The 26,119-nt window shown below is 36.8% G+C and overlaps 1 protein-coding gene across 2 annotated transcripts in view; it reads right to left on the minus strand.

The window, feature by feature from the left end:
- The window catches only part of arhgdig (Rho GDP dissociation inhibitor (GDI) gamma), a 27,606-nt gene continuing 1,487 nt past the window's right edge, over positions 1 to 26,119 (minus strand). The window contains exons 1-6 of one of the 2 annotated variants that reach the window (XM_058770124.1): positions 22,045 to 22,160; positions 14,590 to 14,766; positions 9,707 to 9,790; positions 3,773 to 3,849; positions 2,372 to 2,435; positions 1 to 1,821 (exon numbers count right to left, since the gene is read on the minus strand). In XM_058770124.1, coding sequence (XP_058626107.1) covers positions 1,616 to 1,821; positions 2,372 to 2,435; positions 3,773 to 3,849; positions 9,707 to 9,790; positions 14,590 to 14,766; positions 22,045 to 22,117 — 681 coding nt within the window. In that variant the 5' untranslated portion in view covers positions 22,118 to 22,160 and the 3' untranslated portion in view covers positions 1 to 1,615. Of the gene's footprint in view, positions 1,822 to 2,371; positions 2,436 to 3,772; positions 3,850 to 9,706; positions 9,791 to 14,589; positions 14,767 to 22,044; positions 22,161 to 26,119 lie in introns of those variants that run through there. The other variant, XM_058770125.1, reaches the window with a different exon arrangement.

Genomic DNA, 26,119 nt, shown 5'->3' on the forward strand with positions numbered 1-26,119 from the left:
TACAATTAAGGATAGGCCAAACTTTATTAAAAATACAAGATGAAAAGTTTAACAATACAGAAGCAATAGAATCTTTTTTTTTAAGCAAATGAATCAGTTGAAAAATGCCCTGACTAAATGTTACTTTACTGCTTACGGCTGCCTCCCCTTACATCACAATGAAACCCCTAATTAACATGTTCAAAAAGCAGCATCATGCAATACAGACCACAAGCAGACTAATCATAACATCCAATTATGAAGACGATTTCATTATATGAGACAGTATGAATCTCAGACAATATGCATCATGTGGGAATATTTAGAAATATTGCAAGTATTTAATTTGATGTTATACTGACTGTGGAATCACAGTTATAAAAAAATGAAAATTCATAAAAGATTGCAGTTAATCTTTTGTGTGCTGTTGTATTTTTCTTCCTGTTGCTGACTAGCTCACAGTTAATGATGATTCAGCATTTGTCTCCCCCATAACGGCATTACATAATGCACATGCCAGTTAGACATTTCCTGTGGCATTTATTACCTTTCTTCAAGAAATTTTATTCTGTAGGAACAATAAACCCAGTCATTTCCACAGAGTATTTTGAATATTCTGCAGTGTTATCTAATATTTCTGAATATGATCGTGTAGTAGGGAATTCCAAAAAAAAGAAAAGAAAATCAAGATAATCTTTTGTCAGATAATAAAATCAGCGATGGAGATGGAAGTGTCAGGTATCAGCAGGCATATAAACAATAAATGTATTTATTTTGGAATAAATCAGAGACAATCTAATATAAAAGCTAGATGGAAGACAGTTACAGACACCTGGACAGAGATGAACAGATCTTAAATTGTTTCAGGGAATGAAGAGGGTGCTTGACTATGGGCTCCACTGATGGTTCCCAGCTGAAAAGACCAGCAAAATCACCAGCAAATGTTGCATTTTAGAAGCTGATGTGCCAGTCCGGACTTAACCAACATGAAAAGTGAAGCAGCTTTACCAGAATTGGTTGCTGGTGAACAGCCAGACAACTTCATACCGGTTTAAGTTGATCTTTTTCCTCGGGGGTTTTATGCTCAGAAATACCTTTTTTGACAAGCAACACTTAGTACAAACCACGTCCTACACACGTATTTATCAGGTAACAGCAGACTGATTACATCCTCAATACAAGAAATTAGCCATTGCAGACAAGATGGCTTCACATTCAAGCATGCACTGATCTGGTCATGGGCTCTGTAAAGAACTCGAAATGCATTGCAAGAATACAGACATTGTAATATTTACATTTACAGTATACACTAAAACCTGAGTGTACAGGCATGAGGGATTTCATTTGTTGGTTATACCATTGTTATATCTATTACAAAGTACTAAGTCGCCTCTAATACCCTGCCAGTCACTGTATGTCCTCACTGTTGATTACACCTAATATGTAGGAATATCTTCATTGTTTTTTTAATGTATTTGTTTTTTTTTTTTTTTTAATACGACTAATTGTTATTTAATCATTTGCAAAGCCGGCAAAACCATATCTACCAAGCCTATGTCTCTGTATTAAACATCAGTGATAAATTGGCTATGTTGCTATGCATCTGGGAGAGAGAGAGAGACAGAGGAAGACCTCTTTACTCTGCACTGTCCCAGTCTTTTTTGATTTGCAGGTTCCACTCCCACGACAGGTGGTCTGTCTTGTCGTCATCTGTGAAGTAGGATTTGATGTGGTAGCTTCCCCGAACGATCATGCCCTTCGGAGCCTCCTCCACCGGGGTCATGAACTCATGCTCCTCGACTCTCGGACCGTAGCTGCCTACCATGTACACTGCCTTGTCCACTACAGGTAAAGAAAAATCAGTGAGTCAAATTCTTAAAAAATACATCAAAAGCTGATTGGTTGCACCCAACAATAACCTGTCCAATGGCATTTTTAAGTTGATTGTTAAAAGGTAAAGAATTTGACAGAATGACAAAGAAAAGTAACTTGCAATTTCTTAAATTTCTTAATTTCTTAATAAATAATAATAATAGTAATAATAATAGTAATAATAACCACATGAATGATAATAATTAAAAAAAAAATAATTTTTCATTAAAATTTTGTTTTATTTAACTACATTTACAAAAACATTTGAAATCTCTTATTTTTCAATAAAATACATTTTATATTTTTTAAACATGAATTAAATAAACTGTTTTAAATATACATAATTCATTTATTAAAATTTTTACGTTTGAATAAAGAAATTGATGTGTCATATGAAGACAAGTGAAACATATTTATCAGATGGTGTATAATGTGTGTATAAAGATATCAATACACCCTTGACTCGAGCACTTGCAGCGTCAATGCCAACATTTAAATTCATGACTACAGATGTTCTTACCTCTGAGTCCTTTCCTGTAGGTCAGATGCACATATTTCAGTCCAGACACGATGTCCCTGTTGACCTAATGGGAACAGATGGGATGAATTAGAATAAATATTATTAATTTAGCATGTCATTTTCATTCTCAGGACATTCAACCTGTTGTAGCACAGAGTCACCAGCAGAGGTCCTGTTAGATGCTTTAGGAATTCACTCCACATCCACATCCCATCCCCTTTTAGGGAATACCCATACATTGAAATACAGATACTGTCTATTTTAGAATCCCGTTTGAAAAACAAGTACACTTCCATAATGTACTTAAAGTGCTCTATTTTCACGCACTAATTTTGGACTTAATATATTAAAAATGATCCTTTAGTACTTCTTAAGGTCAACTTAAGATCATCTAAGTGTACTCAACTGTGCTATTTTGAGACACCATGAATATGAACTAAAATGCACTTTTAACATACTATCTTTGTATTTAAAAAATGTATTTAACTACCACTTGTAGTACACCTGAGTGTACTAGTGTATGAAAGATGGGTTCAAGTGTGCTACAAGTGTTAACTAAATACATTTTTAAATACTAAGATAGTATGTTAAAAGTGCATTTTAGTTCATATTCATATTCATGGAGTCTACACGATCACTTAGATGATCTAAAGGATCATTTTTAGTATATTAAGTACAAAATTAGTGTGCGAAAATAGAGCACTTTAAGTACATTAAGGAAGTGCACTTGTTTTTCACCTGGGATATTGAGCATGAACTATAAAGCTCTTTTATCTTCTGTGTGAAGCTGTATCAAGCCCATCTTTCCTGATGAATCATGGGCTAGAAAGATATTGTTGAATTGCTGGATCCAAAAGGGATTTTGTGAATAACGCTATTTTGCAGGAATATGATCTGGTGTGACTCACAGTGAAATAAAGTGACTTTAGATGCCATTTTAATTAAATGTTCTTGAGAAAACGGTTATAAAACACAAAACATTTCAACATCACTTATATTTTGAAGCCCAAAACACCCCCCCACACAAACCCATTTTCTGCTTACATTGTACCGCGATCTGTTTACAAAGTGTATTATTTTTAGGACATTTTAGCCTGGGAAAGGGTGTCTGTGTGTATTTCTGTATGCTGTTCATAGCACTGGCCCGGTCAAGACAGGAAATAAACAATCTATCCACTTCTAGCCATGGATTTAATATCTTACAACATTTACGTGCTCTAAGCATGCAGAAGCTTGAGATCAGTCTTTCAAGGGCATTGTTAAAACTTGCCTTTTTTAACATTATCTCAGAATGACACAGATTTTAAGCTAAAAATACACAACGGTATTTGTTAGGCCACAGTATAAAGGAATGACCATCACTGCAGACTGTTTTATGACAGAAATCTGATTTATATTCACCTTGAAGTGGATTTTCACCCTGTAATCCACTCCCTCCTTCATGGTGAAGTTCTTCTTCTTCAAAGCATCGAGGTCACCTATATTAAAAAAAAATAAAAGTTTATTTACATTAGCCAGAGTGAAATTAACAGCAATTTAACCTTGTTATAAGTACATTTTTAAAGAAATACAGCACAAATCAATATCAGAATTGTAAATGTGAGCCTTTTATGTTGCAGGTCGCATCCTTTATGCTTGTAGTTCAACTGAGTTCAATGCAAAGAGCTTCCTTACAAAAGTGCAACTGCTGCGTTATCAATTTATCCCTTGAATCTGCCCTAAGTGCTTTGTAATGGATACTGAAAGAGACAGGGGAGGAAGGAGAAATCGGAGATTGATACAATGAACAACATCAATGATGATTTGTGGGCTGTTCACATGATGCCAAATGCCAGACTGTGTTCATTAGTGTCCTGTGCTCCACATCTCAACATTGATACTATTTTTAGACTGTAGACTAGAGGCTAATGGAACTGGATCTGGGCTTGGAGATTCTCCATCTTGCAGCTGACCCTTTGTATGTGCCGACATGCGATGTCGCTATTAATATAACAGAAGCAGCATCCAGCCCTCTCAAAACCTTTTCTACATCACAAAGATGAAATCCCTTATCTGTAATTGACTAAATCTAGCACTGATAATCACTGTAATAACATAATCCTGATTGGACAAGTGGATTAGTCCGTATGTGCGACAGTGAGCACTGAATCGTGGCGTGTGTGATCTCCTTATGACATGGTGATTAGATTCACTTCAACAATGTAAACTAGATCTGTCTGTCCATATTACACACACACACACACACACACACACACAACTGTTCAAAAGTTTGGGGTCAGTACATTTTTTTTTTTACGTTTTTGAAATAAGTCTTACCAATATATTTAATTGATCAAAAATACAATAAAAACACTGATATTGTGAAATATTAAAGGGTTAGTTCACCCCAAAATGAAAATTCTGTTATTAATTACTCACTCTCGTGTCGTTCCAAACCCGTAAGACCTTCGTTCATCTTCGGAACACAAATTCAGATATTTTTGATGAAATCGGAGAGCTATCGGACCCTCCATAGACAGCAACGCAACTGAAATGTTCCCAGGTCCAGAAACATAGTAAATACATCGGTAAATCAGTCCATGTGACATCAGTGGCTTCAGTTTTGCGACGCTACGAGAATACTTTATTTTTTGTGCGCAAAGAAAACAAAAATAACAATTTACTCAACCATTCTTCTCCCCCGAGTTATGTCTTCCGCCATTTTAGAGAGTATCACAATGCATACACACGCTTTCCCCTAAGCGTAAACAACGCTTAATATGCAGATTACGTCCATGCGCGCACATTTACCGATGTATTTACTACGTTTCTGGACCTGGGAACATTTTGGTTGCGTTGCTGTCTATAGATGGTCCGATAGCTCTCCGATTTCATCAAAAATATCTTAATTTGTGTTCTGAAGATGAACGAAGGTCTTACGGGTTTGGAACGACATGAGGGTGAGTCATTAATGACAATTTTCATTTTGGGGTGAACTAACCCTTTAAATTTAATTTTAAATAACGGTTTTCTATTTGAATATAATTTAAAATGTAATTTATTCCTGTTATGGTAAAGCTGAATTTTCAGCAGCCATTACTCATTCTAATATCCTGATTTTGTGCTTTTGTGAAACATTTCTTATTATTACCATATTTGAAAACAGATTTGCAATTCAATATTTTTGTGGATTTAAATTTTTTTAATGAACAAAGTTTATTTGAACAGCATTTATTTGAAATATATATATATATATATATAAAAAAGCTAAATATTTTTATTTCAATTTGCAAACAACTGTAACCGTGTGAACAGGAGAAACTTCATGAGGGCGATGTGTGTTCATTCTCTCCCTGTGCTTAAAGATTCAGGGGTGTTGGTTTTGAACACAGTTTGCTGAAGTTGCAGTTGGTATGCCGTTTGTATGACTCCCACACAGCAGCAGTGAGAGAGCATAGATGGAGATGGATAATAAGGAAGATCCCAGCGGAGGCTCTAGCAGTCTGGAGGAGCTGCAATCTGGCACGAGGTGAGAATGCGAGTGCCCCGTTCCACCCTCACTCCCACTGCTGCAGCGTTCAACACAGACATCTCATCACCATCAACATAACTCACTGAATTGTGCTTTACTAAAAGATCCATTTCCTGCATTGCCAAGAAAGGACAAAACAGTTCTGAATTTCTAAATCAATCTATTCACATCCATATAAATGTGAACTGACATTGGTGTAATTGACAAATAGCTCATTAATTTATATTTGCACAGGACAGCTCATAATAAGACCCAAACCCAAAGCAGCCCAGATAAAAAGTCAACAGTGTTAAAGGAATAGTTCACCTAAAAATGAAATTTTAAAGTGGCCGAGAGAGCTCAATGCGCTGCAAATAGAAAAAACACCTGCAAATTAAGAAAACAACTTCATCAATTTGACAACACAAGTGCTGCAAATGCTCACAACACAACAAACAAAGAAACGCGCTGCAAATAAAATTCTTTATTTGGTTGTGTTGTGAGAGCATTTGCACCACCTGCTGTCAAACTGATGAAGATGTTTTCTTGATTTGCTGGTGCTTTGGGCGTGGAGCACGTTGAGCTCTCTTGGCCACCATAAAATTTGCTTAAAATTTACAGAACAAATTTGCAGAAATTTCACTTTAAACCACTTATCCACCAACAGAAACACTGCAGTGAATGGGTGCCGTCAGAATGAGAGTCCAAACAGCTGATAAAACATCACAACAATCCACAAGTAATGCACGTGACTCCAGTTCCATCAGTTAACATTTTGTGAATTGAAAATCTGCATGTTTGCAATAACTTCAAAACCATTGTTTCTGGTTCAAATAGAAAAATGTCAGCACACCTGGACTCCAAAAATACGAATATTTTAAAACAGACTATCACATAGATACATTTTACATAATACATACATTCTTGTATTTTTGGAGCCGAGGTTAGCAGACATTCTATTTTTATGATAAATTTTTTTTGTCAAGCACCCTGTTTTCACCCAAAAATGAAAATTCTGTCATTAATTACTTACCCTTATGTCGTTCCACCTGTAAAACCTTTGTTCATCTACTGAGAACAAATTAAGATACTTTTAAGATTTTTGATGAACTCTGACAGCAACGGAACTACCATGTTCAAGGTCCAGAAAGGTAGTAAGAACATCATTAAAAAAAAATTATAAAATTACAGTTGAACCACTGATGTCACTTGGACTATTTTAATTTTAAAAGACTATGTCTTTAATACCTTTCTGGGCCTTGAACGTAGTAGTTGCATTGCTGTCCATGCAGGGTCAGAAGCTCTTGGATTTCATCAAAAATATCTTAATTGTTATATATAATATCTTAATTTATGTTCCAAAAATGAACGAAGGACTTACATGTTTGGAACGACATGAGGGTGAGTAATTAATGACAGGATTTTCATTTTTGTGTGAACTAATCCTTTAATGATGGATTGTTTCTTTCAAACATGCAACTTTTTGCTTCACAAGACATTAATTGATGGACTGGAGACGTGTGGATTACTTGTGTATTATTGTGAAGTTTTTATCGGACTCTCATTCTGACGGCACCCATTCACTGCAGAGGATCCACTGGCATACTTTATTCTGTACTTTATTCACATTCTGTACTTTATTCACATTTCTCTCAGAAGGGATGCGACAAACACCGCAAGATATTCAACTGCTTAGATGTGGATTCACTATTCGGATTCAATTAAGAGCACCGTGATAAGGTCTGGCTTCCTGCTGCTCTAATCTGAACGTCAGCAGAGCAGAACTTCTGCGGTCATGCTGAGTGCTTTTCAAGCCTGGAGTGCAGTCAGGTTCTGCTCCCCACCTTCATCCACCACTAACTGTTACAGTCTTTCTCCACCACCGCATGTCAGCCCAGCCACATCCATCAAAAACTCAGTCTGGTTAGCATGTTCCATCCCAGTGGACGTCCCATCGTGAGGTGCCACGCTCGGCTGTCATTTACAGCAGGACTCTGGCACATCTGCGTTCCTGGATCACAGATCGCTAATGTGCTCCTGCTTACAGCTCAGACTATGGAGCGAGATTTTTTATGCTGTTTGACTGCAGTTTCTTGTACAGTAAAAAGTGTTCATTCTGTATGTATAGATTAAGGCGAACTTACAGCTGCAGCACAGAAATTTTGGTGCAAAACCTATTAAAAAGATTACTACCATTCAAACCTTTGGAGTAATACTTTTTATGCTTTTGAAGGAAGAATCTTACGTTTACCAATTTCATAAAATAAAAAAAAGCTGTCTTACATTGTTAGCTAAATTGACCATCTATCCAGCCATCAGGGAGCCAATGAAGAAAGTAAATGTGTTTTGTTCCCCTTGTGTCAGGGCAGAGGTAATTTAAGAATAAAAGCTGCTAAACAGGAAGTGCACACACAAAAGCGCAACAATGTACTCTATGTTAGAAGGCAACGCCTTCCTGTACCAACTCAAACCGCAGAGTCACTTCTGGTTTTGTTCTAAAAGAGGAAACGTGCTGGTGCATAGGTTCTTCACGCTGTGAATGATAGTTACAGATTTTATATCTGAAAAGGTCTTCTTACTTTAAAGGACTGACTTAAACAGCCCAGAATCATCCCATTGCCTAGCAACCAGGTGCCCTTTTGCCGTGCTCCCGTTGTTAAAGAGAGAAACACACTGTTGAACTGGCTGAGGGCAAAGGAGGGCGGCAGAAACCTGCTCCGACCGTCAAAAGACCCGACAGGCCCCTCCAGTGTATCGAGGCGGGTACGTGGCTACATACAGCAGTGTGCATTGATTTGTGTTGCAGATCTGCTTGCATGATTTAGTCTGGCAGAGGAAGGAATGACATCATCCCTCTGAAGGCAGGGGAGGTGAAGCATTAGAATGCAGCGCAGAGCTGCTGAGCCTCTGTCAATAGTGTCAACTAAGCACATGCCCTTCCAGCTCTTGACCAGAAGCCTTTGTGTGGACAATAGAGACCGCAGATTCAACCCACTTACCTCAACCCACACGACTATTATCCTACGAATACTAATCATGCAAATAATGCAAACCGGATGCTATGGATTTGAGATAGGGTTGTTATTGTTAAATAAAACAGAACTATTGCAAATCATTTTCATTGATTTGATTTGATTTCTTTGTTTGAAATGCAGCTGAAATAAAATAAAAAACGCATATTAGATTAAACTAAAATTAGAAATGCTGCTTTTGCAACTAAATGAAATAAAATAAGTTGAAGTTGAAGTACTAAAATTACAAAAACTAAACTAAAATAAAAATCAATTAAAGCTATATTTCTAAAAACAAAAAAAAACTACTAAAAAAAAAAGACAAAATCAAAATTTAATTAAGTAAAATTAAAATTGAACATGCAAAAACAAAAGCTATTTCAAAATATTAATAAATACTAAATGGTATATTAAATAATAATAAAATAACACTGGTCAATTACTTTAGTACAATTAATAATATTAAAACTATTGTGTGGAAAATTATTATTTTTTAAATACTGTATTAAAGTAAAACAAATGACAAAATAACAAATTTACTAAAACATCAACCAAAATTAAAGTGAAACCTGTAAATGCAAAAATAAATGCTACTTAAAAATATTAATTAATACTAAATTGTATATAAGTCATACTAAAATAACACTGGTCAGTGTAGTATTACTTTAGTTAATAATATTAAAAATAATGTGTGTAAAATAATAAAAAAATAATCAATTAATGTAAAACAAATGAAAAAAAAAAAAAAAAAAATCAATCACATAAATTTACTAAAACATTATTTATGCCTGATTTATAAAGCACTTGTTGAATAATTGTTCTGGTGAGACTCACCTGTCAGGTCCATGGTGATGGGTCCAGGGGCCTGGTCACACATCAGAGTGAGTCGGGTCACCTGAACATTAGGAATGCTGGGATCTACAATGCAATGAATAAAACAGATGAGAAACTGAAAAAAAATCTGCTCTACATTTGCTACCTGCACTATAGGATAAACCAACTTATTCATCAGAGTAGCCTTTTTTCCGTAGCGAATAAAAAAATAAGTTTGACATTAACATTTCAGCAGTACGACTGTGAGCGTTTACTGGTGAGTGTAATATTGTCAGCATGTAGTACAGCTGCTCTTTTAGACCAAAGTGATTTTCTGGTTAAATAACAGTTGTATGTATTTGCTAAAGTGTTATGAACAATTTCAGCACAGTGCTATATAATGCTAGGGTGTTTCTAGATGTTGCCTACTGGCAAAAGTCAAAAAGTGCCTACTTTAAATCTCAAAGGTATTCTGATCCTTTGACATGACTCAGGATTCTCCTTCATTTTAAGTCTGCATAATTTTCTAGCCCATTTTATTGTTTTCCAGGTAAAAACTGCAAGTCTGATCGCTTAGAAAAGTAATAGCCCACATCTTCCGCACAATTTGAGCTATCATTCTTGTCAGTAGCACTGCAAGTCTGGCTGAGGAAAACACCAGAATCTGTCTATTCTTGCGAATCCTGCCTATCCAGCATTACTGGCCCAGTCAATCCTCCAAGCTGATTCGTCCACACATTCATCATGTGTCTCAGACCAGAGGGAAGACACTTAGACTAAATTGAGTGAAAACAGGAAGGGGGAAACAAGGCTTTCATGTGCACCTGCAATGAACTGACCAGTCAGTGTGTAAATAAGACACATTAATCATCTCAGATATGTGCACATGAACATCATCAATTCAGGTTTGTGGAAAGACAGCTCTCTCCAACCGTACAATTCATACTCATTTCCTTTGTTTCATCTGGCATCTATATGAAAAGCGGTGTTCCAAAACCGAGTGAGCTGACTTAATTCCTACAGCCAACACAGACAGCATCCTAATGGGATAGATTTGGAACTCTCTACACAGCACACAGGAAACATGACTCATGATTGATAATGGAGCATGTTGCTAACAGATGATAGTCTAATAATTAACAAAAATACATTTAAAAAATATAAATACTGGGGGAAAAAATGATTTCAATAGAGATTGGCATTAGCATGGTGCTAAGCTAATGGAACAAAATTCTGTTTACTCATAAAAATACGTACAAATATTGGGTAAAATTGATTTCAATGTCTAGAGTTTGACATTAGCTTGTTGCCAAGCTAACGGAATGATACTCTGACCACTCATAAAAACACAAATATATCAGGTAAAATTGATTTCAACAGTATGATGTTAGCATGGTGCTAAGCTAACAGGACAATTAATTACTCATGAAAATAGATATGAAAAAAATACACACAAATATTGGGTAAAACTGATTTCAATAGAGATTGACATTAGCATGGAGCTAAGCTAATGGAACGATACTCTGATTACACGTAAAAATACACACAAATTTTGGGTAAAACTGATTTCAACAGTAGATATTAGCATATTGCTAAGCTAACTAGAAGATACTTTAAGCATAAAACTATACAGCAAAAATATTGGTTAAATGAACCATTTTTAATAACACTGAACTATTTTATTAGTACTTTTAGGAACAGAAAAAAATTATGCAGTATTATTATATTCATTTTTCATTATATATCTGCAGTCTTTGATCAAATTTTTCAATAAACTTGTTGCTTTACATTCTGTAATTGCCTTTTCTGCAATGGTGCCTTTTGGGGGGGGAATCATCTTAAAAGGCAACATAATTAAGTTGCCTATTTTTGCAACAGCCTTTGAATCAGGAACACACCAACGCTTCTTTAAAATGCAGCTCACTAGGTTATGGAACAGAGCTACAGTGTCTTTCACAAACATAATCACCTTCATTATGAGATAAGGAGGCTTTTAAAGTCTTGTCAGTCAGTGTTGCTAATGAACCGCCATGCATTCCCTCCCTAGTTTCTTGTGTCCATAGGAGTGCCGCCCATTACAGAAATAGATCGGGCCTGTCAGGGTTTAGGTGGACACAGAGCTGCTGCAGGTTAGTGACCCCAGCATGCAGCCTCAGCACATTTAACAGTGATAGAGCTGCAGCTGCCCCACCCCTTAAAGGTACAGTTCACCTCAAAACGAAAATTCAGTCATTATTTATTCACCCTCATGTAATTCCAAACCTGTACGCTGTTATTCAATGGAATACAAAAGGAGAATTTCTGAATCTGAATACAACAATAGTGCATTGTGACTATGTCTGTCAAGCTCCAAAGAGTGACAAAAGAACAGCCAAACAGCACTATAAAAGCGGTTCATATGCTATACTTCAAGCCTTCTGAAGGCATACAATGGCCTTGTGTGATGTAAAAAGTGACATTTAAATCTCTGGGAAAAAATATGAGAGTGAAGGTTTGATGTGTGAACTTCCATCGAAGAAGTTGTCCCGTGAAGCACGCAGGGCAGGTGACTAGCTTAAATTAGGCGCCTAACTCTATTGTTCCACTGAAGGATTGTTTCTGCACTGCCAAGAGGGAGCTAGCGGTGTAAAACTGCACATAACAAATTGTTGGATGGGTCTCATTGATGCAGTGTTATTGATGCAGGGTGGGCTGGTTTTAAAAGTGGGAACTACAGTTAATCATCTGCTGATGGCTACAAGTGGCACTACCCGCCGCAGGCATGCTCACTCGCTAAACTGTGCACCGGGGACCGCACACACCAAACATGACTGATCACCCTGGCACAATCCCGCTATTATATCTCAGGAAATCTTATGGCAAATGAATGGACGTCAAGACAAACCTGCTTCATATTTCCAGTGTTTTCAGTCCCAGTGAGGGGGTTAGTTCACCAAAAATGAAAAATCGGCCATCATTTACTCACCCTCATGACCCATATATATATTTTTTCCTTCCTGGAGCACAAAAGGATAATTTTTTAATAATGTACTGATCATTATTACATCATTATTAGATGTTGTCTTGGTTACTAAGTACTAAGTGGAAATAAATATAAACTAAAAAATAAATAATAAATTAAATTACAAAAGCGCTTCACAAAATTACAAAAAGATTCAAATGAAAACTGATAATATAAAAATAAAATAATTAAATATTATAATTAAATACTACTAAAATAACACCAATCTTAACATACAGGTTTGGAATGACATGAGGGTGAGTAAATTATGACACAATTTTCATTCCATACACAATATAGGAAATGAGGATATAAGACAGGTTTTGTATCATAGTTCTCAGAGGCAAAAGATGATGTACTTTTTGGTCCGACTGGTCATGATGATCTCTGTAAGCAGATCTTTCGGTCATTACACTGAAACACAAAACGCTATAAAATACCAGCACAAGCTGAAATTTCCATTCCAGCATATTGAAAGAAGGCTATTATTAACCTGGCCATAACCAACAAAACAAAGATGAATCATTTATGAATCAGAGGACTCACAAGGTAAATACCCTTGGCACACAAGTTGCATTCGAATGAAAAAAAAAGGAAAGAAATTACTGCAGTTGATTGATTCTCAACAGAAAATTAAATTGCATCTAAATCAAACGTTCTAAACCCCTATGAGTCAAGAGGAAATTAATCTGCCTTTTATGCCTTTAGCAACACTGTATCAGCAAGTATTTCCAGTTCACACTTAAAGGATTTAAAGTGTATATTTGGATTTCCCCTGTGGTAAAAGAAATTAGGATTGCTGGGCTTTGATCATAATATCAGAAACAATTCTTCATGAGGGGAAACGGAAAAGAAACAAAGCTATTTCACTCAATAACTGAGTGAGAAATACAATAACTGATCTTATAATTAATGCATTGTACAGCGGGACATAATATCAAATGCAAATTATCCAGTGTTACACAGTGAGTGGAATTATAATTCATGTTTCTCTAAACAACAAAGCAGTTCAAAGCCATGCTCTTCAGACTAAGTGATAGCCACCTTCTCCTTCATTCTCAGAGTTAAGAGGATATTGTTTGGGGGCTTTGAACCAAGACTGGAGTCCCCCGGGGGGACTGAATCAGTCTAGACAGCAGGAGGAGAAGGGAGAGCCGTCCCTGGAGAGCCGAGTAACAGCTTTAAACATGAAGACAATGCAATCTTCAGAAGATGAAATTCTTTGAAACATTCATTATTTGTGTGCATCTACAAATGTGGGTCAAATATCAGTAAGATTCTAATCATTTTGTTGCTTGGTGAGACTGTGATCCTCTAAAAATGTTATCAAATGCTCACTGGCACATTTATTTATGTTTTTATTTATTTGTTTGTTTGTTTGTTTGAAGTCTCTTGTGCTACCAAGGCTGCATTTATTTGAAAATGCAGTAAAATATTATTGCAATTAAATTTTTTTCTATTCGAATATATTTTAAAATGTCATTTATTTTTGTGATTGCAAAGCTGAATTTTCAGCAACCAGTCTTCAGTGTCACAAGATCCTTCAGAATATCTAATTCTTATATGCTGCTTTGGTGCTCAGAAAACATGTTTTTATTATTTTCTATGTACTGCTTAATATTCTTGTGGAAACCATCATACATTTTTGGTGTATTCTTTGATTTATAGAAAGTTTTTGTGAAATACAAAGATTTCCTGTCTTTACTGCCACTTTAGATCAATTTAGTGCATCCTTGTTGGATAAAAGTATTCATTTCTCAAAAAAAAACAAAAAAAAAAAACTTTTTGAACTGTAGTGTATAATTTATATATATACATAAAATATATATATAAAGAATAGTGTGCGCATACAGTAGGCGTGTTCCAAAAATATTTTCCTGGTTTTTAGTGATGGTACACTAACCTGCCACCACAGGTCCAGAACCCAAGAGGGTTTGCTTGTACTTGTTCAGGCTTTCATCATCCTTGTCCAGTTCCTGGATCTCCTGCAGGCTCTTCTGAGCCGGAGGCTGGTAGTTCAGATCTGGCTCATCTTCATCCTCAACCACTGGCACATCTTTATCTTTGTCAGCCATTATACCTGAGAAAAGCAGGGATGAAGGAAGGGTGTTAGAAAGGAAAATAATCTTCATCTGTCGCGTCTCAGTCTGTTTAAAAGAACATTCATATGCATCTTCACACACAAATCACGATTTCACAACATACCTGGATTTCACAACATTCTTATTAACCAATCGGATTCTAGACTGAGGTCTGTGGCTGTGACTTGAACACTGTTTCTGTTCTTGACTTGCATTAAAATTGACTAGAATCTTGAGTTTTGCCTTTTTAACATTACTTTATAATATTATTCTATATTCTCGACCACATATCTAGACTGGTTTTGAAAAGGCTAGTCACGATCAAGTTTGTAGAGTCTGGTAAAAGCATAAAATGGCCAGATATTGAACTATTAGTGCAAAAGTCTAGTGTGAAATCTATGACCTGCTAAACTATATGGTCTGCGATGTTCTGTGTGATTCTTTCATGGTTCTACAGACTCTGATAAAAGACAGACTGAATGTATTTTCTGTTATCTTTCTACCTCTCACACACTGTTAAGACCTGAAACACAAACCAATTCAGATTCGCTAATACTGTTAGAGACAACAGATTTGCACATTTATCTCTTTTAATATTCAGAGTCATTTGTTGTAATCCTCACGTAGCAGAGCAATACACTGATAATTTCATTTCTATTCAGCCCACAGTCTGACAATATATGTAGCAAAAAGAGCAACTGAATCTTCTGTAGCTGTCCCTGTTTAATTATAACGAGCCAGTCTGGTTTTAGCAGATCTCTTTAAAGAAATCATTGCTTTTATTAATTCAACCACATGTCAGACATTGAAAAACTTGTTTTTATTGTCACAACCAACACACTGCGTTTCAGCGTAACAGCTAATAATTACCGGAGACTCGGCAAGCAGACAGCTGAGGTATTACTCCTCAGAGAAAAAGAGGAAAATAAAGACCTAGAAAACTGCTCTCCATGCAGAAGGCCAAGAACAAGGACAACAATTTGTCATATGAATAAAGAGAGCTGAATTGTAATGTCCACATAACTCCCCTAGAGAAGCAGTCTTGTGTAAGTGTTGTACAGAATACTGCACTAATACAAAATGGTGCCTAAAACTCTTAACCTTCACAAATTATTAATTGCCAACCTTAGGAGGTCAAACTCAATATTATATGAGCTGTTTTATTTTCTACATAATTTCTGAGTTGTGCAGTTGTTGCAACCCAAAGTCTGACATGTGTAAATACAGTTTTAATTCTGGATTTGGGCGATTTTGCAATTCTCCAGCAACAAATGTTCACTAACAAACACAACATCAATCAATAAAATAGCATAATAATAATGTTAGTAATTAAAATACATTTAAAATATTTTTTACTAAAATGTACTGAATATCAAATCAGTTCACAGCTTGGAAATGAAAGATTTCTGAGGTAAAGCAAACCAAAACCCACCATTTTTAGGGACATTTGATGCATTTAAAACTAGCTAGTTTTCTCCATAGAATAATTTTATGTTAGATAATAGTTTATCAAGAATATCTTGTAGTTCTCACAACAACAAAAAATATGGGATATGTAGGATACGAATGCTTTAAAAAAAAATAGTCACTGGATCCCAACGTTTACTGACTTCATGGGAAGTGACAAAATCTAAAACATGACAGCATCGCTTTCATTAGCCTGGATGAGAACAAGCGAAGCATATCAGAGGATAGACAAAGAAAAAGACAGAAACACCCCCACCCAGGTTTATATGTTTACCCCAGCTGGGTTTATGTATAGTGTGTCGACGCTGTCTAGGCCAGATCTGCCTCAGCAGCCATGGAAACATGCATATGTCCTTTTTCCCAATGATTATCAAGAGTGATGATGAACCTTCCTTACATTATGAAAGGAGAACAAAAACCCTAAGTGCTGTAATGTGAAGGCAAATGCAATAATGGAAGGACAGGGCTATAAAATCTGATCTGATGGAATCAATAGGGGTGTTTCTGAGGGTCACTCTCTAATACACCATTAGTTTTATAAGAGCGATTTTCACTGATACCATCTAATAAAAATATACCACCATCTCCTTTTGCATTATATAGCAGTAGCTCAAGGACCATGACAATTACATGCTGCTGCTGTATATAAAAAATGGGGAGCCAATTTCCTCCAACAAAAAGGTAGGAAAATGTGGGAATGGATTCTGTATCTCTACATAAATTGAACCTGCAAAAAAAAAAAAAGAAAAAAAAAAAGCCCACTCTATCCAGGAAGACAATTTGAGGAAGGACAAGTAGGTCAGAGTATAGTTTATGAGGAAGATGCACAATTTGTGCAATTTCCAGGTGCAGAATACTGTTGAGACATATGCTATAGTCCAGTTGCAAAAGACAAATTGAGCCAATTAACCTACTAATTAGTGAGAAATAAACAATCTGAATGTGTACAGATGAACGTGGTAATGAAGTGTGAGAGGGGAAATTTGTCTATGCAAAAATATGTATTAATCAACAGTCGACTCTTGTGCAAAATGAACGGCTGAACTGAATGCAGCGTTATGACATTTTACTCAAGTGTGGCCACGTTTTGCACATTGGAGTCCTTTGGACCAATATCCTGTGCATAATAGGGCTATTTAGTTAATTATCCCTGTGCAATTATAGCTTAAATATTGCTAAAAAATGCACACCAATTAAATATCTCGCACACTGAACACACAAATCAAATCCCCAGAGTTGAGATTCACTACAGGGAGGCCTGGTCACACTGAATAAATGACTGGACTAATTGGGCAATTTAAAGCATATCCAAGAGCCAATGCCAAGATTCTCACTGTAAATTACAAGCAAAATGAACTATGTAGTGAGGGATTGCATTAAGGATGATTATAGATACATTTTCATGGCATTTCAGGGCATGTTTTACGCATAATGATGCTGGCATCTCAAAACTTCAATGTGATACATATTAATATTGCACATTAAAGCAGTAAACATCACTGTTCTTCTCTCAATGTGCACAAGTTAACAGCTAATCAGTTGCAAAATATTCCTAAAATACCTTTAATTTGTGTTTCTCAACTGGTTTTGCTTCAGGATCCAGATTATATAGTGCCAAAGTTGTTTAATGTGTATGCTATATTACACTAATTGCAAATAGCAATAGATTTTATTTACACTATATAAAAATAGCAGTATTTTCTGCTTTTTATACTAGGCTACTTATTGCAAATATTGGCAAGTACTGTAGTACATTACAAAACATACACCTACCTTACCCGATACTTTATTTCCTTCATTTTTATTGAAAATAAATGCCTTTCCGATGTGATACGAGATGTGAAAAAGGTCTCTGGTCGATCGCATCAAACCGCTTACTCTACGCAATTTACCACCACTGAAGCTATTATTTGGCCATCTTTTGTAATGTTGTTTAGCCCAAACACATGTTGGTGCGTGGAGTTAGCGTAAATAGCCTCTGCCAATAAGGTATTTATTTTGTTATCCTAACTATGCACAATCATATTTTTAGCATCTAGGATTTTCCCCCTCTTGTCCACTATCCTATCAGATCAGACCAGCAGCCATTTTTATATTGCGATCCACCAATTGAAAAGCACTGCTCTAAAAATCACTAGAGGCTCCCGTTCTCGCAGTGGCCACTAGTGAGAGGTCATTTTTATTAGCAAAGAGAAGAATGACAGTAATTACCCTTGTTCAGTTGTGTTAAATAGCAATGATAATACTTTGAAGAATCTGACAAGCTTTTTTAATTAGCTTTTCCCACCCTCCGGAGATATAATTTCTGAGTGAAATATGTGAGGCGCAGCATCTCGAGCTTCAAAGGCAACATGCTTTGGTCTGCTTTGATCAGTAGAAGCAGTTAAATGCCTGGCTAGATTGTGATGGATAGCATGCTGGTTTTTGTCTGATGGCGTGCTGCAGGTTTCAGTGCACAACTAATGAGGTGGAGTGTGAACGAGCAAACAGCGCTGACAAACTGCAGTCTCTCATACTCAACACACAACAGCTATACACCCAAATATTCAGTGGACTTTCCATAGAAGAATGGAAGGCCCACTAGGGTTTCTGAAGACCACACAAACCTTAATCTTTTTAAACTAACATGAATGTAAGACCCTTGCAAAGGGCAATAAACCCCTCAGGGTTTAAAAATGTCAAAAAATGACCACAAGAACACTGACACTGTTGTTCACTCACTTATGTGTCAAAGTGCGGCGTGTTATAGTAAATATTTTTTGTCTGAATATCTGCTCTAAGATGCTGGTGTAAATAAATTCTTCCTGTAACGCTTTCAGCTACTCTGCAACCTTCACAATACTCCACTTTCACAACTATTTTGAAGCCATGCAGCTTCTCTGCTAATCAAACTGAGCGACACCATGCAGCCTCTCTGCTAACTGAGAGCAAAGTTGAGAGTGATGCATATCTGTAAACCCTGATCCTGTATGTTAGAAACAAACACAAACCACAGCAGGCCAGAAATCTGCACAATTCTCCACAGACAAAAACCTGCAAGCCATTTGACACGGTCACAGAAGGTTTCGACTGTAATGTATTGAAACAACGCAGCAGGAATACACTTATTCACAAGATGATTCCAAAGAAAACGGAGAGGAAATTCAACAAGTAAAGCAGGCCCAGACAAAATCTACAGACTTTCTTAGTACTTTGCACTGATTTTGAGTGTAAAATATATAGAATAAGTATAAAATACATTAAAAGGACTATTAGGCAATCTGTCAACATAACCAAAAAGTAATTTTTGAAAAGGTTTACTACATTTTAAAAAGCTATTTAGTATATATTTGTTTCTGATTAAAATTGTAAATGCAATTTTTTAAATAAGCTCCAGGTTTGCTGTGCCTGTTTGTATGGGCTGCACAATTTGCCTTATATTTGAATTTGATTATATCTCAATACGACTATAAATTAAAATGTATTAATATTTAATATTTTATTTATATTTTATATTATTACTAAATAAAAGAAATTTTACAATTGTAATAAAACAAATTGAGAATTTAATAAAATAATATGATTATATCATTACAATTTACTGCAGTACTAATATTTATAGCTTTGTTAATTTCTTTGCTTTTAATCTTTGAACCACAGAGCTTTTATTTTCGGCTGAAAACCACAGAAAGACCTTAAAGATTTTCTTTTGTTGAAAACAAATTTGGATAATTACATATATTCAAAAAGTAGTAAAAAAACAGGTACCAAAAATATAAAAAAAAAAAAAAAAAAAAAAAGAGTACATAAGTGACATGTAAATTCTCAGGATTGTTAAACTGATAGCAGCTGTAATGTGAGAAACCAGCTGAACACCTGACAGCATGTAGGGAAGGGAAATGATGCATGTGATCTTCCTCATTCATACGGCCTTTCTCTACAGGGTGCACAAACACGTCAGCTGTTTGAAATCTCTGTTTCTCCTGCATGCAATCTAATTGATTTACTCCTTTAAACATGTGTCAGGTCTCTGACATGCAGCCATCCATCACAGCGCAGCAGCAGCTGAGGCTCATTGAGTCGTGATGCAGCTCTGCCGGGCCACAGGGGGTCTTAGCGTGTCAGCACCTGCAGTCCAGCAGAGACCAAGCTGAGAAACCTGTGCACCGGTCAGTCCCTTGGAGCCTGGTTTTGCCTGGTGAGTCTTCTCTCACCATTGACTCGACTGGGATCACCCTGCTTCACACTACTCTGCCACACAAATCCAGTTTGGTTTTCAAATCCAATCTTCAAATCTATCATTGAACTATCTGCACTGTATATCCATGTATACAGTAGTGTCAATATCCAAGTTATCAAATGAAGGTGTGGTCACATTTGCCATTGATTGGCAAATTTTCAAAATCGAAATTCAGTAATTCCAAAAGAAAGCCATACAATCAGGAGATTTGGGTGAGGGCAGAAAAAGTTCACCATGCAGATTTTGCTCAAGTTCAAGTTGGTTGGGTGAATTTACCATGCTGACCAACAGAAAGCTTCTTGGTTTGAAAGTGACTTCTGTGTGAGCAGTGCTTAATACATCTTTACACTATTGACAATGGATAAAGGAGATTTTTTGCATGTTAATTTCGCTCAAGACATTCCAAACTATCAGAGTTTGATCAGATTTCACACTGATTTGATATGAATCGGGTTTGTAAACTTTGGATTGCATGTGCTGTTTTGCTATTCAGATCACAAAAAGCTAACAGATTTGAGTCAGATACAAGAGATCAAGGTTTCCTCAAAATTCTTGTGACAATTCATAACTATTTTACATTTTGCTAAACTGTAATTTGTACAATCTCATTTGTACGATTTTATACAACCTGTTAATGCCCCACTAAGGTTAGGTTTAGGTGCAGGTTCATGCTTACTTTTTTGTTTGTTTTTTTACTACAAATCACATTTTCAAAAGAGTTTTCATCATACATATATATTTATATATTTCCCTGTCCATAGAGCAGTGAGTCAGGTAACTTGCTCAAAACACCAGCAAAACTGAACACCCGTGCACAAAATCACATAGGGGTGTCCTGCGTCATCCAAGCAACTGCCATTGAGATTAATGGGAATGCTTACAGAGAACCCACACTCTATAGGAATCTCAGATAGCAAAAGATATGCAAAGATATGCACATTTACCTTTCACTTTACACATAAAGACAGGTGTCCATTTGTCACACATCATTACTTCCTAGATATCAAAGTGAAATGGAGACACTAAGAGAGTGGAAGACACCGATAAAGAGGTAAATTGGGAGTGAGAAACACTGGATTGGTGTCAGTAAGCAGAAGCTCTGCAGAGTGAAGCCCTGAATCAACAACATCTGTGACATGTAATTACAAGCAACATGATGATCACACACACAAAGCAATGTTGTGAGTGCAACAACAGATTGATCAATACATATTGATCAATCCACCTTTGCTTGTTTTAACTGCATCACATGCCAACAATAAAGATGTCCACATCCACAGAGGAAGTCATCACAAGAAATGATCACATATATGACTTTCTACTTGATTTTAAAGATCTATTAGGATTGCAAATAGGTTTTATGATACATTTCAACTTACAAATACCACCCACAATAAGCTTTAAACTACTTTAGCTGAAGGTTTAGGGATGGTCTATTAAATCGGCAGATCATCTGAGTCTTTTTGTGGAGTTTAAAAAGCATTCCAAATACACACCTTCAAGTTCATTTTGGTATGTTTAGTCATTTTTGTACATAATTTCACTTTTCAAAATGTTTCTCTCATAATAGATAACGTAAATGCATCCTCACCTCTGTAGCAAACTGTTAACCAGAGCAGTTCAAGAAACTGTCCACCAAATTCACAAACATCCAAGCCCAACATTGTGAGTAAGCTCTTTTCAACAAGGTTTCCCAAAAAAAATTACTCCCAAAAAAATTCCAGAAAGCACACCTCCTGTGGTATAGAAAAAAATGTGTCTAAAACACATTCAAAAAAGAATTCACAGCAGCATCCCTCCTACCGCCACAAAAAAAAACAAGATACAGAATCACTGGGTGTGGGTTGGCTAGAGAGAGAGAGAGAGAGAGAGAGAGAGAGAGAGAGAGAGTGGGGAGAGAGATAGTAGGGAGACAAAACGTGAGAGATGGAGAAAGAAAGTAAGGGAGTGAACGAATGTAAAAGCGATCTGAGTGTAATCCGTGCTGGAAGAACAGCCGTGGCTGAAGTGTTGGCAATGAGGCAGTAATGTGGGAACAGTATTCCGGTCTGCAGGCTCTATTGATTCCACCGGCATGAGAAGCAAACCCTCCGCCTCAGTTCAGCACGCCTCCCAACCCCATCACTCATTAGACAGGAGACTGCGATGATCTCATCCTCTTCCTCACACACATGCACACAAACACACACACACACACACGGATCCTTTGCCCCTCCGTTCTCTTTTATTCCCTCTTCTATTTCTCTGTCTTCACATTCCAGCTCTCTAGAGATACTTATTATTCCTACCATCCCCCGTTTTATATCAACTATCATATTGTTTCCCCTTTTATCTCCCCTTCTCTCTCTCTCTCTCTCCTTCTCTCGTTCCTTCCTTCAGGGGCAACATGCTGGGCGGACTGTTTTTTTCTCCTCTAGTCAAAGATGACTTTCTATCAGTTTGCAGTTCTCCAGCACGTCCCTCTGTCATCTCTCTCAGGGGTCATCAACCTGTCAGAGGAACCTGTCGGAGGTTACACTGGGCGTGCCGCTGCATTTCACGCGGCCTTGATGCTCTGCCATTGGTAGCGTCTTGCTGAGTGGTGCTGCATTGCCAAACCCTTTTTCAAGAGACTTGTGAGGAGAGAGTTTGTGCGCGCCGACCCATTATGGCATTTCACTGCATGTCTGGTGCAAAGATAGGGAGCAAACAGCACATGATCTGATGTGTCAACTAGGTAAAGACACAACAGATTGCATCAGAGGTGGCATGTATATTTTAGTACAATGAAGCAATGAGCCATGAAGGCAGTGTGTTACGGTGATTTTTCTAAGCAAAAAGGATGATTTTAGGGATGACGCTAAGTGAAACACCTTTAACTGTTGTAAAATCACTGTAACAAACAGTTACGTATGGGTTTATTATTGAACTCAGAACACAGCAACAAAGAGGAAAGTAACACCATGCCAACAGACAAGACAGAGCAGGTATGAGACAAAGTCGCAGCTTTCAAATAGACATTTAAGAAATTCAAACAATAAATACCATTTTGTGGCTCTTTAATGTGTTGTTACAGATCACTGTAGCACCTCCATTCAAACGGAAGGTGAACCGGTCATCTCTTCCTTTTTACTACACTCTAAAAAACGCTGGGTTAAATACAACCAAGTGCTGGGTAAAATATGGACAAACCCAGCAATTGGGTTGTTTTGACCCAGCGGTTGGGTTACTACCCAGAAGGTTCGGTTAAACATTTAACCCAAGCGCTGGGTCAAAACAACCCAATTCCTGGGTTTGTCCATATTTCACCCAGAACTGGGTTGTATTTAATGTTTTAGCATTAAATAAACATGAATGAACATGAGAAGGTATCTTGTTTCAACCGCGGAAAGATGTCAATATTTTTCGTAAAATATGGACGAACCCAGCAGTTGGGTTACTGCCCAGAAGTTTGGGTTAAACATTTAACCTAACTGTTGGTTGAAAACAACCCAGCATGTGTTCTGTCCAATATTTGCCCAGCACTGGGTTATATTTAACCCAGCATTTTTTAGAGTGTACTCTCCTGTCTGATTTGTTTGTTGGACAAAATGGCGCATTCTGCATTATTATTGGTCAGATCACCTGTCAATCAAGCTCCCTGCGAAGGATCAGTTAAATAAATCAAGCATTTAACGCTGCAGACGACAAAACTGAAACATGCGCTTATAATAAACCGAACATTTGAATTACGCACACGGAATGAATAAAAAAAAATGGCATACAACGTAGACAGGCTAAGCAACGTAGCAACAGATGCCTGGTAACTGCATACACTTCTGGCTAATGGTTAGAGAACAATTAATAACACACAAATAATTCTTTAACTGGGCAAATAAATCAACTGTAAACGGCCATTAACAATAGCCAGAGATAATGAAGTCGAATGCAAAGAGGAGAAAATACTGTAGCAGGCAGAGCATATTCATTTCACCATGTGCAAAATATTGGAAGAAATACTGAATTGGGGTGGGAGTTTATATGAATGTATCTTTGAGGGAAACTGACTGTCTTCAGAAATGTTTAGATGGTATTTTCAATTGATCTTACCTTCATATAATGCATATTATTGTAGTATTTAAGAGTGCAGCTCTGCTTTGTTTACAGCAGTATCCAAAGAAACGTTCTCTGCTGCTCCAAAAGCACCACCTACTGTCAGAGAGTGAATTTGAGATTTCATTCCTGTCTGCTGTTTCTGTTTCATGCAGAGATGTTTTATTTAGCATAGTTTCTCAAAGTTAAGGTCAGACCATTATGTTTTTGCTTTAAATTTGGAAATTATACAATCTAATTTACATTAAAAACTAATCATACTATACTGTAGCATGTTTGTTTGGCTCGTGATTAAAATGCAGTGGTTCTGCAACTGTTTCATGCAATCTGATTCAAAGACACAGTCATGGAAAAACAGCGATAAACTGTGAAACCTCCAGAATCCTGCGAAAACCAGACGTGGAGACGGACATGTATGTGGAACACAGACTGAAGTGCCAAAGCAAAAGCAAAAATACAATGCAAACATCGGGAAAACTACAGCATTCTACACCCAAAAGTTATAATAAAACTCCGGAATATTTAATTCACACATTTAAACAATGATAAAGAGAATAGGATGGGAAGAGCCCCCTCTAGTACCCAATAAAACAGCGTTAATTGAAACAATTTAACGAGAAATTTTGAATTCATTTTAAAATTTCTTACTCTTGACTAAAAAAAAAAACTTTTGTATTTTTTGAAATTTAAGCAGAATGTGTGACCCTGAATTTGCAGTGGCACATTTGAGATTAAAAGGTCTTTTTTTCTCAACTTAGCATAAGCCTCTGTTTTCTCTCAATTTAAACTGATTTAAATTAGATATTAAAGAGACTTCAGTTGTGGTTATTCTTTCCAATTGTTTAAGGTTCACACTGCGGTCCGCTAGCACAATATGGGAGTTGAGTTCAGACTGACTTGACAGTCGTTCACATCAAGCAGCTCCGAAAAGGAATTTGACAGCTTATATAACAGATCTATCAAACTACACTAAGCTGAGAGCACGAGTCTGCTGGTATCCGAGCAGCCTGTGATTTTCAACACTGCCCCTGTCAACACATCAAAAAACTTCTTGAGGGGCTGTCTCAACTTACTAGGAGTAAAAAAAGAGAAAAAAATCTGAAACGACTAACCATCAAGTCATGCATGCACACTTTTGACAAAATAACATCTCTTATGATCTGCATGACTGGAAACTGTTGCACAAACAGGAAGTAACATGAGTAGGCCTCTCATTTCAACCACAGTTGGTGTAGATCAGTGGCACACTCTCAGAAATATGGAGCTTGTCACAAATTGTCTAAATGTGCTCAAGAATTGGGTCTGAAAGTCAAATAAATTTAAACACAGAAGCACACTGGCGTAGTTCTGAACGGTTCCTCTTGGGGCTTGTTCTGAATCCAGCAGCTCTGTTCCACTCAGGAAGTTATGCGCAAGCCTAGGCCTGAACAACAAACACCTCGAGAAGGAAGTGAAAGGGCTGTCTTGATCAATAGACACAGATCTTGTTTATCGAGGTCTGCCAGTTAATACACACAGCTTCCCTTTTACGGATCTCTCAGACATTGTGATATTTTTGGCTGCTTCTCCAGTGACTGTCGTTGGGGACTGCAGAA

Source organism: Onychostoma macrolepis, chromosome 03 (assembly GCF_012432095.1).
Source record: "Onychostoma macrolepis isolate SWU-2019 chromosome 03, ASM1243209v1, whole genome shotgun sequence".
Classification (NCBI taxonomy): domain Eukaryota; kingdom Metazoa; phylum Chordata; class Actinopteri; order Cypriniformes; family Cyprinidae; genus Onychostoma; species Onychostoma macrolepis.